Source organism: Narcine bancroftii, chromosome 13, assembly GCF_036971445.1.
Source record: "Narcine bancroftii isolate sNarBan1 chromosome 13, sNarBan1.hap1, whole genome shotgun sequence".
Lineage (NCBI taxonomy): Eukaryota > Metazoa > Chordata > Chondrichthyes > Torpediniformes > Narcinidae > Narcine > Narcine bancroftii.
In genome coordinates, this window is record NC_091481.1 from 57,769,399 (window position 1) to 57,784,029 (window position 14,631).

The 14,631-nt window shown below is 50.2% G+C and overlaps 1 protein-coding gene across 1 annotated transcript in view; it reads left to right on the forward strand.

Moving 5' to 3' along the window:
• Positions 1 to 1,010: 1,010 nt before the first annotated feature.
• Positions 1,011 to 14,631, forward strand: part of LOC138748722 (arf-GAP with dual PH domain-containing protein 1) — a 75,696-nt gene continuing 62,075 nt past the window's right edge. The window contains exon 1 of the mRNA XM_069909374.1: positions 1,011 to 1,172. Coding sequence (XP_069765475.1) covers positions 1,082 to 1,172 — 91 coding nt within the window. The 5' untranslated portion in view covers positions 1,011 to 1,081. The remainder of the gene's footprint in view (positions 1,173 to 14,631) is intronic.

Sequence of the window (14,631 nt, forward strand, 5' to 3'; positions counted from 1 at the left end):
GGGAACCCTCCTTGCCCTCGGCGCCCTCTCGGATTCCAGCTCCGACACTCGGCTCACACGAGCCAGTCTCCAGCGGCTCAGAGAATAATTGAGAACCCTTACTATCCAGCCCTTCGGAGACACTACCTTCAGGGAAGAGGCACAGAAGCTTAAAAACTAGGACTGCCAGGCTGGGAACCAGCTTCTTCCTGTGGGCGGTGAGACAATCCTAAAAGCCCGTAACTCATTAATATATATTTAGACATACAGCATGGTAAGAGTCTGTATTGCCCAATTTACCCCCATTAACCTACACTCTTGGACTGTTTTTGAATGGTGGGAGTTGACCCCCCCCCCCCCCCTCCCCCAGGGAAAACCCATGCAGTCACAAGGCGCTTTGCCTGGTGTTGCTTTCAGGTCCAACACGGGATTCTCCCAGCCGGAGAATATACCTGCCCAAGGAAGGTTGGGTATGTGCTCCTCCTGGCCGGGTTCTCCACCTTCAGGTGGCCACCCAACAGCCGCATTGGGGTAAAATAGACGGCTTTACAGTCGGGGATTCTGGCCACCTGAAAGCGACTCGAGCGAGAGAAGCAAAAGATAGTCCCCCACCCCTCAACGATCTTGCCAGCCCTCTTCAGGCAACGATCCGGGGGTAGATCACGCCGAGGGCAGAAGGAGGGAGACCCCAGGATCCGGGATGGAGCAGGCAAACTGCAAATTATAGACAATAGGAGCTGGAGTAGGCCCTTCGGCCCGTCGAGCCAGCACCGCCCAGATTTTAAAATTTTGGGGAGGGGGGTGGGTGACAAATGGAGAAAAGGCCTGTCAGGTTGCTTTGATCTCGGAGAGGGCGGGGAAGGAGCCCGTGGCGTCCACGGGGAGGCGGTGCCGAGCCTCTGGGCTAATATCACTTGAGGAATGCGGAAAAGAGTTGCCCCAGTCCTTTATTTCTTTGCTCCGCGCTCTACTTCCGACACTGCACCGAGCGCAAGGTGGAGGGGGTGGGCACTCCCAGAGAAGGGCGAGGGGTCCCACTGCCGGGGAGGGGGAGGGAAGGGACTGGCTCCATTCTGCAACCTGCAGCAGCAACTTCAAGGTGATGTCCGCGGAGAAGGAGAGGCTGTTCCGAGTCCTGAAGGGGGTCGTGCAGAAGCCGGGCAACGGGCTGTGCGCCGACTGCGGCTTGCCAGGTAACGTGCAACTCTCTCTACGGGCGGTGGGCGAGAGGCAAGGGCAACCCCCGCCCCCCCCTCCCCCATCCCCTCCATCCCCCAGGGCTTCGGTCCTTCGCTGTCCTGCGCGCCGTGGACCCTCCCTGCGATCTGAGGCCAGTTCAGCAGGGAACGGGGGAGGCGAGGTCCACCGCGGTGCAGAAGGGCTGAATGGCCGACAGTCATCCCCCCCCCCCCCCCCCCACACCTTCTTGCGCTGCTGTCAGTGGCGGATGAACTACCAGCCGGGCCCCTAGGCTGAGCTTTAGTGAGTTCCTCCCACCCCACCCTTCGTTGAATAGAATAAAGTGAGACGGTTACATTAAATTACATATTGGAGGGTCTCCAAAGTGGTCGAGGGTCGAAAAGTCCCGGGGGAGGGGGGAGGAGTTAAGAATTGTGGAGCGGGAGGTCTTCGCTCCCACCAAGAGCACAAGATCTCCGCTCCCGCCGGGACCCTGACCTTCCAGCTCCCTTAAGCCCACACAGCCTAATGGTTCATCCGCCACTCTTGTTGTTTATGGGAGTTTGTTGTGTGTAAATCGATTGCGGAGGGACCTTGAACGCGCAGGTATTAGCAGATAATGTTTACAGTTTCCTAAAGTTGGATGGAAAAGGTCAGGATTTCTTGTGGGATTTCCCCAGGCTCTTATCAGACATGTTTGCAGATGTGTTACCGACTGTGGGGTCCGTGACTGGCTCTTTTCATTTGTTGGTGAAGGGTTGGTGGTAACTCCAGAGTGGGCCCTTGGGGCACGTTTTAAGCAATTATATGGGTCAGTACAACATCAAGGGCTGAAGGGCCTGGACTGTGCTATATTCTAAACTGGAAAAGCTGGAAAAGGCTGCGACGTTTCCGTCTCAGTGCTACGGTGAGGGTGTCTCAAGAGGACGTCCAGACTCCTGGCACCCAAGCATCTAGGGTGGGGATTGAAACCAGGGATTTATGACTCAGAAGTCGAGGGTGGGGGTGGGAAGGGGGGCAGGTGGGGTGGAGAGGTAAGGTAAGATCCCGTTGTCCTAGGAGTTGGCGCCTCTGCAGTGATGCAACCGGCCAGAAATGCTCTCCACGGTCCCACCTGTAGGGGGAATGAAACGTGAAAGTCTATTGACGCTGTGATTGCAGTGAAAAGACAGAAATGCTGGAGGGAATCAGCCAGTCCATAGGAGGTAAAGATATGTTACCACTTTTTTGGCCCTGAGCCCTTTTTCTAGGTGTAAGTTCAAAGTAGGCAGGCACCTGAATTAGGAGGCTGGGTAAAAGGGGCAAAGGGAGGAGCACGGATCAACTGGAAAAAGGTGATCATTGGACTTGGACAGGACAGGAGAGGTAGGGTGAGAATTGATAGAGGGAGGGGGTAGCTCTGTGAATGCAGAGCTGGGGAAAATTTAAAATTTTACAATTTTAGACATCCAACACGGTAACAGGCGCCCAATTTGCACTCAATTGATGTATATCCCTGGTCAGTTTTCAACAGAAACCAGAGCCCTCCTGGGGAAAACCCATGCAGACCCGGGGAGAACGTGCAAGCTCCTTACAGACAGCGCGGGATTCAAACTCCGGTTCCAAACGCTGGTGCTGTAAAGGAGTTGCGGTGATTGCTAGACTAACCATGCCACCCCTTTTCAACACTGAGAAAACCATCTCAATTGCCATCAAAATTTCAATCAACTTATGGACAGAAGAGTCATTCGGTGAGATGCTTGTCCACTTAATTAGTGACCTATTGTGGACACACATCTCCTCACTTGTCAGGAAGGCGCAACAGCGACTGCACTTCCTGATAAGACTTGAAGCGGGCAAGGCCACCGGCCACCATTATGTCAACCTTCTACAGGAGCTCTATCGAGAGCCGAGTGCATCACAGTGGGGTATGGTTGCTGTAGAGCATCAGATCAAAAGTCAATCTACAGACCATAAGAGAGCAGCAGAGAGGAACATTGGAGTCTCCCTCCCACCTGATCAGTGTGAACTACTGGGATTGTTGTTTAAAGAGAGCTCACAAATCTTCAAGGGGCCCTTCCACCCTGCATACAGCATGTTCCAGCTACTCTGAAAGTGAGTTACAGGGAAAGGTTAAACACATTTGGACTTTATTCCCTGGACCATAGAAGAATGAGGGGAGATTTGATAGAGGTGCGCAAAATTAGGAGGGGTATAGACAGAAAAAATGCAAGTAGGTTTTTTTCCCTGAGGGTAGGTGAGATACAAACCAGAGAACATGGGTTAAGAGTGAAAGGCAAAAGGTTTAGGGGGAACATTCACACAGAGAGTGGTGGGAATGAACAACGAGCTGCCAGCTGAGGTGGTCAATGGGGGATCCATTTTCACATTTAAGAAAACTTTGGACAGGTACATGGATGGGAGGGTTATGGGGGCTTTAGGACTGGGTGAAGGTCAGTGGGACTAGGTCATCAGTGTCAGCAGGCACCGCTCCCAACAAAGTCAAGTACACGACCACGACAATCTGTCCGTGTTATGTCTGTGTGTATGTTTGCACGTTTTTGCACTGTGGGCCGGAGAACGCTGTTTCATCAGGTTGTACTGTTGCAATCAAATGAGAAATGAACGTATATCTCAGAGGTACTTAACCAAGCTGCGGTGGAACACTGTAATACCTGCATTGTACAGGTTGGCCCGCCCCCATACTGTAACTCCACCACCTCAGGATTCCTAATAAAGGCGGTGTCACCCAATCCCCTCCCTCAGTACTGCCTTGGAATCATGCCAAGAGCATGTAAGAGATGCCTTTAAGTTTATAGTGATTAAAGCCTGTTAATCTCGGCTTCTGGTCTGTCGGGTCTAACTCATAGCGGTACACAAGCATGATGTGGTTTTGTTCTAGCACTGCGCTTTTGTAGTAAAAGACAATTGTGTTCAAAATAACACCACACTCGGCTGATGGCCTCGTGGTCATATGAACGGAACAACACTGAGCTGTTAAATTTAGCTGCCATGTTTCCTGCAAGTTGAAAGGTACAAGACAGTTCAGGGCATTATTCTTGCAATAACTCCTGGTACAGACTAAAGGATCTGTTTTCTGTGCTGTAATTGTCTATGGTTCTAATTCCGTTGGGGAAAAGATACAGCAGTATTAGAACCAGGTCCATCAGGCTGAAGACTAGTTTCTTCCCACGGGCAGTTAGACAACTGAATGACTGATGAACTTTGAAAACAACTCCCTGTGACTCAACTATTTATTAATCATATGTATGTAGGACATGTTTATATAGATTTGTGTATATGTATCATTTATCTAATAATGGCACTGATTTACCACAGTTTACAAGCATGCCATGAAATCAACTTTCTTTTCATTATTCCATTACGAGGTCCCATTTTAGTAAAATGGGATTATCACTGTAAGGGATAGTATGGGCAGAAGGGACTGAATGGTCACAGTTAACATTTAACATTTCACACAAGCACAAGTCACAGCCCAGCGATAATTCGATACATTGGATGAACTGAGGGAAGGTTTCTCACAATCTGATGCAGAATTTGACTGTGATTTTGTAAAGGGGGAGCCATTCTGGCTGCTGAAGAGAAAGCAGCTTTTTGAAGCAGCTCTTGTGTCCAACCATTTTGTGGAATTCAAAGCAAAGCTAGCTCTAGGAATGACTGGGCCTTTTCGGTGGATTGACCTGTGCCGGTGGGGGGGGTCCTTTTGGGAAGCAAAATGCTTCATTTTGATTGTGTGCAAAAGTGGAGGTCACTTGGAGAGACGGCTTCATTTTAAGTGTGACTAGAGGTGAAGTCGCTCGGAGAGACAGGTGCCAGGGTCTTGAAAGCTTCGTGGAGGCCACCCAGTTCGAGTCTCGTCTACAAAAGGACCTGGAGTGTTGTGACCACAGCTCGTGTGGATGGACATTTCTTCAAAGGCAACGCAGGGAGAATTCGTGAGACTGTAGTAGCCGCAACTCCAGTCTCCCCATCAGTTCAACATTAATTCAGGGGATCAAATCTCAAAGGTCTACACTTCAACACTGAATTTAAAAGACTGAACTTTGAAGTCACTTTCTAGATTTTTGGCCTGGACTGCAGTTGGGGTATATCAATCTCTCTCTCACACACACACACACACACACACACACACACACACACACACACACACACACACACACACACACACACACACACACACACACACACACACACACACACACACACACACGTGCGCGCGACACCTGCTCATAGTTGGTGATAGGTTTAGGATAATTTAAGGATAATTTAAAAGTTAAGACTATAGCTTAAGAGAAAAAAATAAAATTAGTGTTTTAAAATTAAACACTGACTGGTTCATTGTCTATTGCTGCTTGTTATGTGCGGTTCATAACAATTCATTAGGCACAACACTGAATTCGTCCACTCCAGGAAAACCTCTCTGACTTTTTTATTGGCTCATCATCCCACGGGTGATCCTGACACTCTCACTCTCCAGCATCTGATACGTTTTTTTACGCAGCTGCTGTGTTCCGGGAAATTATCCCCAAATTCCTGGAATGCAGTCTGTGTAAAAAGATTAAAACAGAAATGAGTGATTTATCCCCATTCCGAAATGTTACCTCCGGCACCCCTGGACGTTTTTTGTGGATCGCCTCCAGTCTAAGCTGAACTACAGGCGGTCGGCAACAATGGGCTAGTGAATGGGACGATGTCGACGCTGTACGTCACCCGTAGGGTGTGCGTCAATCGACGTTGACCCCCGTCCACCCTATTTAAGTACTGCACCTACAGTAATGAGTGTAAACGGACCGATATCCGTACCCAGGTCGCCCTGTGTGAACGGCTGCACCGGAAGGTCAGTGTGAAAATTGACCGCGGAAGAATAACATTATTTATCTGTAAAAAAAAACCTGAGATTCATTACCCACAGAGTGATGATTAACACATCCATGCATGCGCACTATTACTCCCATGCGTTGTATCGCTTACGTAATCAGCGGCGGCCGGCACGCTCCAGACAGAGGTAAATAGGTGACCATGACAGTCTGTACATGTGTTATGTCTGTATGTATGTCTGCATGTTTTTGCACTGTTGTCCGGAGAAGGTTGTTTTGTCAGGTTGTACCGTTATCTTCTTTGGCTTGGCTTCGCGGACGAAGATTTATGGAGGGGGTAAAAAGTCCACGTCAGCTGCAGGCTCGTTTGTGGCTGACAAGTCCGATGCGGGACAGGCAGACACGGTTGCAGGGGAAAATTGGTTGGTTGGGGTTGGGTGTTGGGTTTTTCCTCCTTTGCCTTTTGTCAGTGAGGTGGGCTCTGCGGTCTTCTTCAAAGGAGGTTGCTGCCCGCCAAACTGTGAGGTGCCAAGATGCACGGTTTGAGGCGTTATCAGCCCACTGGCGGTGGTCAATGGGGCAGGCACCAAGAGATTTCTTTAGGCAGTCCTTGTACCTTTTCTTTGGTGCACCTCTGCCACGGTGGCCAGTGGAGAGCTCGCCATATAACACGATCTTGGGAAGGCGATGGTCCTCCATTCTGGAGACGTGACCCATCCAGCGCAGCGCTGTACCTTTATAATCGAATGGTAAATGAACGTGTATGTCTCAGAGGTACTTTAACCAAGTACTATGTTGTTTTAATTTAGCATTGCGCTTTCATAATAGAGAATTGTGTTCAAAATAACAGCACACTCGGCTGATGGCCTCGTGGTCATGTGAACGGAATGACACTGAGCTGTTAAATTTAGCTGCAATATTTCCTGCAAGTTGAAAATGCAAGACTGTTCGGGGCATTACTCGTGCAGTAATTACTGGGATCGAGATATCTCAGTCACTGCCAGTATTTAAAGCCTTAGCTGTGCCCCTCCCCTGGCCATTTCTGTGCCCAGTGTCGCGAAGAGTCCTCACGTCAGACAGCATGTTTCAGGCCTTTCTGCCCAACTCATCCATTGGCATTCTGGGCTCGTCCCATTTGCCAGCCTTTGGTTCATATCCTCCTCATCGTGAACGAACCCCATAACATCTAAAATCTTCTACCTGATTTACTAATTGAATAATGAATCCTTTCCATATTCAAACACAGCCGCTGATCATGAGTAGACATGCCAGCATCCTTTCATTGAAGCAAAATAGCTCACCTCGCCAAAAGGGATAGCAGGAATCTGAACCAGAGATAGAGAAGAATCATTCCCTCCTATTGTGCTGAGGTGGGCACAATAAATCTATGTTAAAAAGTTTTGACAAAGTTTGGAAAACCTCTCTCCGGTATTTTTCTAGATTAGGGCGGGTCCAGAACATCTGAATTAATGATGCTTCTTCAGTCTTACACTTGTCACAACAAGAGTTCATAAAGAAAGTGGTTCTCAACCCTTTTCTTTCCACTCACGCACCACCTTCAGTCAACAGAGCACATGTGAGTGGAAAGAAAAGGTTTGAACACCACTGACCTGGTGGATATTCTTGCGTAGATTCTCATTCCTACTAGCTCAATTAAGCCACCAACCAAAGATGGTGGTGGAATGAGCAACGTGCTGTTATACAGCACACAGGCTGAGACCATTCAGCCCTTCAAATTGTTCCATCACTTGGAACATGGCTGACCTGACTTCATCCCTCCAACTCAGTTCCTAATAAGTAATTCCCTTTCTTTGCAAAGATCCACTAAAGGTTGGTTTGCAGGTGCAGCCGGCTGTCAAGAGGGCAAACACAATGTTGGCCTTCATTGCTGGAGGGATTGAATTAAGGAGCAGGGAGGTTATGCTGCAACAGTACAAGGACCTGGTGAGGCCGTGTCTGGAATAAAGCATGCAGTTCTGGCCTCCTTACTTGAGGAAGGATGTATTGGCTTTAGAGGCGATGCAGAGGAGGTTCACCAGGTTGATTCCAGAGATGAAGGGATTGGCCTATGAGGAGAGAATGAGTCATCTGGAGCAGCACTCACTGGAATTTAGAAGAATGAAATAATAGACACATATAAAATTATGAAAGGCATAGATAAGACAGAGGGAGGTAAGTGGTTCCCATTGGTGGGCAAGACCAGATCTAGGGGACATGATGAGGAACTGCTTTTCCCAGAAGGTGGGAATTCGCTGCCCATTGAAGCAGTGGAGGCGACCTCAGTAAATATAATTAAGAGAAGGTTGGATAGATTTTTACATAGTCGGGGAATTCAGGATGGTGGGGGGGAGGAAAAAGGCAAAAGTAAGTAGAGATGAGCCCATCATCAAGCATCAATTAGGCAGGCATTGTGGTCAGTGCAATGACATGACAGCGCCACCGATCGGGGTTCGAATCCCGTGCTGACTGTAAGGAGTTTGCATGTTCTCCTCATGTCTGCGTGGGTTTTCCCTGGGGTCTCCGGTTTCCTCGCACCGTTCAAAATGTACCAGGAGGGGCGAGTTGTAGGTTAATTGGGTGCCAAGGCCTCATGGGGCAAAATAGCCTGTTACCGTGCTGGGCTGGTTCTCCTCTACCTACGATGAGGTTGTGTTCCCATGAACCCATCATAAGTGGAAAAATAGTGTCGAGCCATTGTAAGTAGAGGAGTAATTTTATGTATCCTTATGTCATAGATGGAGGCCATTCAGCCCCTGTGTATGCTGGCTCAAAGTACAATCCCATTTATCCCAAGCTTCCATTTATTTCCCTGCATCCTTGTCCCTCTCATGTTCCTGTTGACTCCCAGGCTAGGCATTAGGGGGAGCATTCACAAACCATGCCCCTCCCAAATGAGTTGTTGTGCCCCCCCCCCCACCACCCACAGCACTAGGGTTACTAGCGTCACGTGGTTTCATCTCCCCATGCGCGTTTTCCTTTTACGTCAGAGGGGGGGGAGTGTGATGGCAACACACAGAGGAGCTCCAAGCCTTGCTCTCCTGTCACTCCCTTGCTTGCTAGCCCACACGTCTATGGGGGAACCCCATGTTACTGAGGAGAGAATGTGCAAACACCGCACAGAACCTGGCCCTGAGGTCGGGATTGAACCTGGGTCGCTGGAGCCTTGTGGTGCTGGCTGTACAGCAGTGTGTCACTGTGCCACCCTCTGTCTTGGGAAGCTCCAGAATTTTCGCAGTTAATGACCGGAATCTACGCTGTTAGCAACCAGACTCTACACGGTTAACCACTACCTCATTAATGGCTGGACTACATAGCTAAGCTGTTTTGGCAGAGGTGAAAATTGAGGGGATTGAATGAGATGAGTAGAGACAGGGAAGTAAAAGTAGGGAGTGTCCAGCTGATGAGATTTCTAGATTCCTTTATTGTCATGTAATAAAGCAAGTGTAATATGACAGGAAATTTCTTTTAGTCTACCTAAGGCAGTCAAAGATTCGTCATCAGCAGAAATTGCCCGGCAAATCTTACATTCAGAGAAAGAGAAGCAAACGAGAATTCCCTCCAGAGTCACTGAGTGTCCGTGGATTCGTCTCCAGCGCTCCCGCCGCCGCTGAAACCACACAGTCTTCAGTCCAAGCATCAGCAGCCCGAGCGGCACATCCGAAGTTCCGAGACGATCAGGAAGCTGTGGCGCCCCCTCGCCTCCCGGTTCCCGCTGCCCGCCCTCAGTCTGCAGGCGGTTCCTCGCCTCGAGCCGCGAAGCATGCAGTGAACGCTGGAAAGTTTTGGCGGGGTGGGGGAGTTCAGTGCCACCACAGATGGATGGCCTCCCGTCAGGAGCACACAGTTCCAGCACAAATAGGAACGGCCGGTCATCTCACTCTAAATGTATTGTGGCCCAATGTAGGTTGTGTCCACAAGCCAATGCTGGGTTTTGAAGGTGTGCAGTGCTGGGATTGCCACCTTTTGACTGAAGCATTAGTGTTCAGACATAAAGATCCTGTTTCAAAGAAAAGCAGGAAGCTACTACATATCCCTGCCAGATGCTCTCACGAGCACTCTACTCTCTGAGGGAGCTTGCTGTGGGCAGAAGTGGCCAGCAGCACTTCCTTCATTGCAACAGATGCTTCGGAGATTCTACACTGGGTGTGCAGCGATGTCTGAGGTTACAGAAGTGCTAACCTTTGTTACAGTTACTTGTCTATGAATGTGTAGCCCTGAGGGATGAAATACCAGTGGTTGCTAACGTTGAATGATCTCGGCATGTGCTGGCCTGGAATGGTCCGCCTTGTCTGACTCATGGTGCCTCATGTAGCCGTCAGGCGAGGCAGTGGCGGAAGGAATCATGCCTGGACTTGGTCCTTGCACTGCTCCAAACCCTCTCCACAGACTCATCCCTCCAGAGGATTCACAGCAAATCTCACTGCAAATAAAACAAGTGTATAACAAAAGTAAAGATACATAACCAATTTTCGGGCTTGAGCCCTTCAAGGTGAGAGCAAAATGACGAACCACTGGTTATGTATCTTTATTTGTGCTGTATCAAGTACAAAGTGTCACTCATCTGAGCGCTGCTGGTACCATGTAACCCAGTATGACCTGTCGCGTGGTCGGCGGCTATACCGGCCCCCACCCCCCCCCCCCCAATCTGGGCTTGCCTGATGCGAAGGGTGGCGGTATACCCTGCAGGATGACAAACAAGACCTGTCAAAGGGCGGACGAACCCTCTCATAGGGACAATGGCCGTCTGGCGAATACGTGCCGTAAAGCGTAGAAAGGGTGCATCGAAGCTAGGTCTAGCCCAGGGTCGACAACAGAACTAATGTTACGTGGGGGCCATTAGCGTGTTATCCAGCGGGGGGAGGGGGTTGCTGGCCGGGACCCACCTATTGTTGGGGTGGGGGGGTGCTGCCTGGGGCCGACCTGTCGACAGGGGTGGGGGTTGCTACCTGGGACCTACCTGTCATTAACATAACCCGCCCCTACAGCTTAGGAGACGCCCCTTTTATTGCATCAAGCATCACTAGATGCCACTGATGCTTGGTGACGCAGACGGGGGAGTGGGTGGAGAGTCACTAGCATGCATCAACCTAGATGCTAGTGACACGGAAGGGGGTGGGGGGGGGGGGGGGTCTGACGGCTAGCAATGGCTGCGACCGTATTGGGGGAGGGGGTCACAGCACCTCGTTTGGGTCTGGCCATTCACTGCAATGGAACTTCCCGCAGCCAGCGAGGACCTCTATGAGCCGCTGGATCCGGGACGGATGTTGAGAGGTATGTCAAGAGGGTGGGTCTGGACCTGTACAACTCCCTACTCATCTAAATCTCTTTCTGAGGGGTGGGGTATCCTCATATCTAACCCCACAAACTGAGTGAAATGGACCATCATCGTCCTATGGGATGGATGGCCTAATAAAGTACACTGTTTGACCGGCTGACTTTCTCTAATATTGTGCTTTTACTACAATTGCAGTGTCTGCAAACCTTTGTGTTTTACCCCATTGCAAATGTTGGCCAGGGTCTCATGTTCCCCCTAATTTTTTGTAGTCAGTACGTGCAAAAATCTTATGTTGTGCAAATTTTTTTCCTGTGACACCAGTTTGTGCACACTGAATGCAAATAAAAAGCATAATTATTAACTATTACATTACTTTAGGTAACCAGCCTTTGAGGCACTCATCAATTACCTTCATGCACTGGTGGCAAAACATGTGCATGATGCATGCGCAGAGCTTCAAGAGAATGGTAGCCAGGGCCAAGAGATTGTTGGAGAATGAAGGGTGGATTTTGCAGTGTTCATTAAGCTGAGAATGGGGGAGTGTAAAACCAAACATTGATGGGATCACGTCAGACTTTATGAGGGCAGCTAGAGTGTGGGTTAGACACACAGTAATATTCCCTCTGCCCCGTCCCATCACACACTCCCAGGCCTGGGACTGTGTGGGTTAGACACACAGTAATATTCCCTCTGCCCCGTCCCATCACAACTCCCAGGCCAGGGACTGTGTGGGTTAGACACACAGTAATATTCCCTCTGCCCCGTCCCATCACACACTCCCAGGCCTGGGACTGTGTGGGTTAGACACACAGTAATATTCCCTCTGCCCCGTCCCATCACACACTCCCAGGCCAGGGACTGTGTGGGTTAGACACACAGTAATATTCCCTCTGCCCCGTCCCATCACACATTCCCAGGCCTGGGACTGTGTGGGTTAGACACACAGTAATATTCCCTCTGCCCCGTCCAATCACACACTCCCAGGCCAGGGACTGTGTGGGTTAGACACACAGTAATATTCCCTCTGCCCCGTCCCATCACACACTCCCAGGCCTGGGACTGTGTGGGTTAGACACACAGTAATATTCCCTCTGCCCCGTCCCATCACACACTCCCAGGCCAGGGACTGTGTGGGTTAGACACACAGTAATATTCCCTCTGCCCCGTCCCATCACACACTCCCAGGCCAGGGATTGTGTGGGTTAGATAATTTTCCCTCTGCCTTTTCTCCATAGCCCTTAATTTCTCTACTATGCAAAGATCTATCTGTGTTTGAAGTATATATAATAAGGCAGCTTCTGCTACTTCCTTGGGCCAAGATTTGCACAGATTCACTCCTCTCCGGAGAAACTGTTCTTCCTCATCTCGATTCAATCAACTCCGCCAAATTTTGAGTCTGTCATCTGGGATCGATTGCCAATGGCCTCCCTGCTTCTACCTTGCCTATTCTTTCATAATTTGATGTTTCTTTTACAATCCACCACCCACCTCCTTCTAAACTCCTGCAAGTAGAGCCTCAATCTACTCAACTCCGGAATCCACCTGGTGAACCTTCTCTGCACCACCTCCAAAGTCAGTGTATCTTCTCTCAAGGGAAACACAAAAGGCTGCAGAAGCTGTGATTGTAGTAAAAACACCGAAATCCTGGAGGAACCAGTGTTTAACAAACACGTCGCCGACTTTTCGGTCCTGAGCCCTTCTTCAAGGAAAAATCAGAAAAGGCAGAAGCCGGAGATATCAGGATTCAGGCAATGGGGGAGAATCCAGACCAACAAAAGGTGCTAATGGGATGTGATAAGGGAATAGGTCTGTGTGAAAGGAGACACGTAAAGGAGATACGATGGAGGAAGCAAGGGGTTGGGGGATTTTAACGAAAGCCAGAGAAGTCAAGAGACCAGACCTGCGCCCTGGGCAGTTGCGGCAGAACCTCCCTGCCATTCGGTTCGCTTTCGCTGGCGACGGACAATGTCCTGTTACCTTCTTGATTGCCTACTGCACCTGCAAACTAAATTGATTCACGCAGAAGAGCTCCCAGGTCTTTCTCTGCAAGCTGCAACTTTTCACTCCAAAATGGATGACCCCACATTGTGCTCCATCTTGCCCACTCGCTTAACCTATCTATATCACTCTATGGACTCTCCGCATCCTCTGTATAATTTGCAATTACACCCAATTTAATCTCATCAGCAGACTTGGAGACATTACTCTTTGAGTAAAGTCTGCAGGCGCTGTGATTGGGGAAAAAAAACACATTGCTGGAGAAACACAGTTGGTCAAACTGTATTTTATATCGCAAAGATAAATAAGGTTTTGGGCTTGGGCCCTTCATCAGGGTTTGAGCAAAAGAGGAGGGGAAGGGGCGGGGAGGAGCACCGTCCCACAGGCAGGAGGTAATGCAGGGTATGCACCACTTAATGTCCATGATATGATGTATGAAACTGGACATTATGCAATGTGGACGATGTATGAACACTATATTATGTACTAAGCAAAACTACATGGGATAATGTCGTGTACCCGTAAACTTTTTATTTGTAAGTAAGGATCAGTGTGAGGATTAACATGTGATGCAGACAGAGAGCAGGGCAGTGGGATCAGTGTAGGGGCCTCCAGGGGGCTAGGGAGAAAGCGGGGCAGTGGGATCAGTGTGGGGCCCTCCAGGGGGCTAGGGAGAGAGCAGGGCAGTGGGATCAGTATGGGGGTCTACAGGGGGCTAGGGAGAGAGCGGGGCATTGGGATCAGTGTGGGGTCCTACAGGGGGCTAGGGAGAGAGTGGGGCAGTAGGATCAGTGTGTGGGCCTACAGGGGGCTAGGGAGAGAGCGGGGCAGTGGGATCAGTGTAGGGGTCGACAGGGGGCTAGGGAGAGAGTGGGGCAATGGAGTCAGTGTGGGGGTCTAAAGGGGGCTAGGGAGAGAGCAGGGCAGTAGGATCAGTATGGGGGTCTACAGGGGGCTAGGGAGAGAGCGGGGCAGTGGGATCAGTATGGGGGTTTACAGGGGGTTAGGGAGAGAGCGGGACAGTGGGATCAGTATAGGGGTCCACAGGGGGTTAGGGAGATAGCGGGGCAGTGGGATCAGTGTAGGGGCCTCCAGGGGGCTAGGGAGAAAGCGGGGCAGTGGGATCAGTGTGGGGCCCTCCAGGGGGCTAGGGAGAGAGCAGGGCAGTGGGATCAGTATGGGGGTCTACAGGGGGCTAGGGAGAGAGCGGGGCATTGGGATCAGTGTGGAGTCCTACAGGGGGCTAGGGAGAGAGCGGGACAGTGGGATCAGTATAGGGGCCTACAGGGGGCTAGGGAGAGAGTGGGGATGTGGGATCAGTGTGTGGCCAACATAGGGCTGTGGGGAAAGAGCAGGCCCGTAGGATCTGTGTGGACACCGATA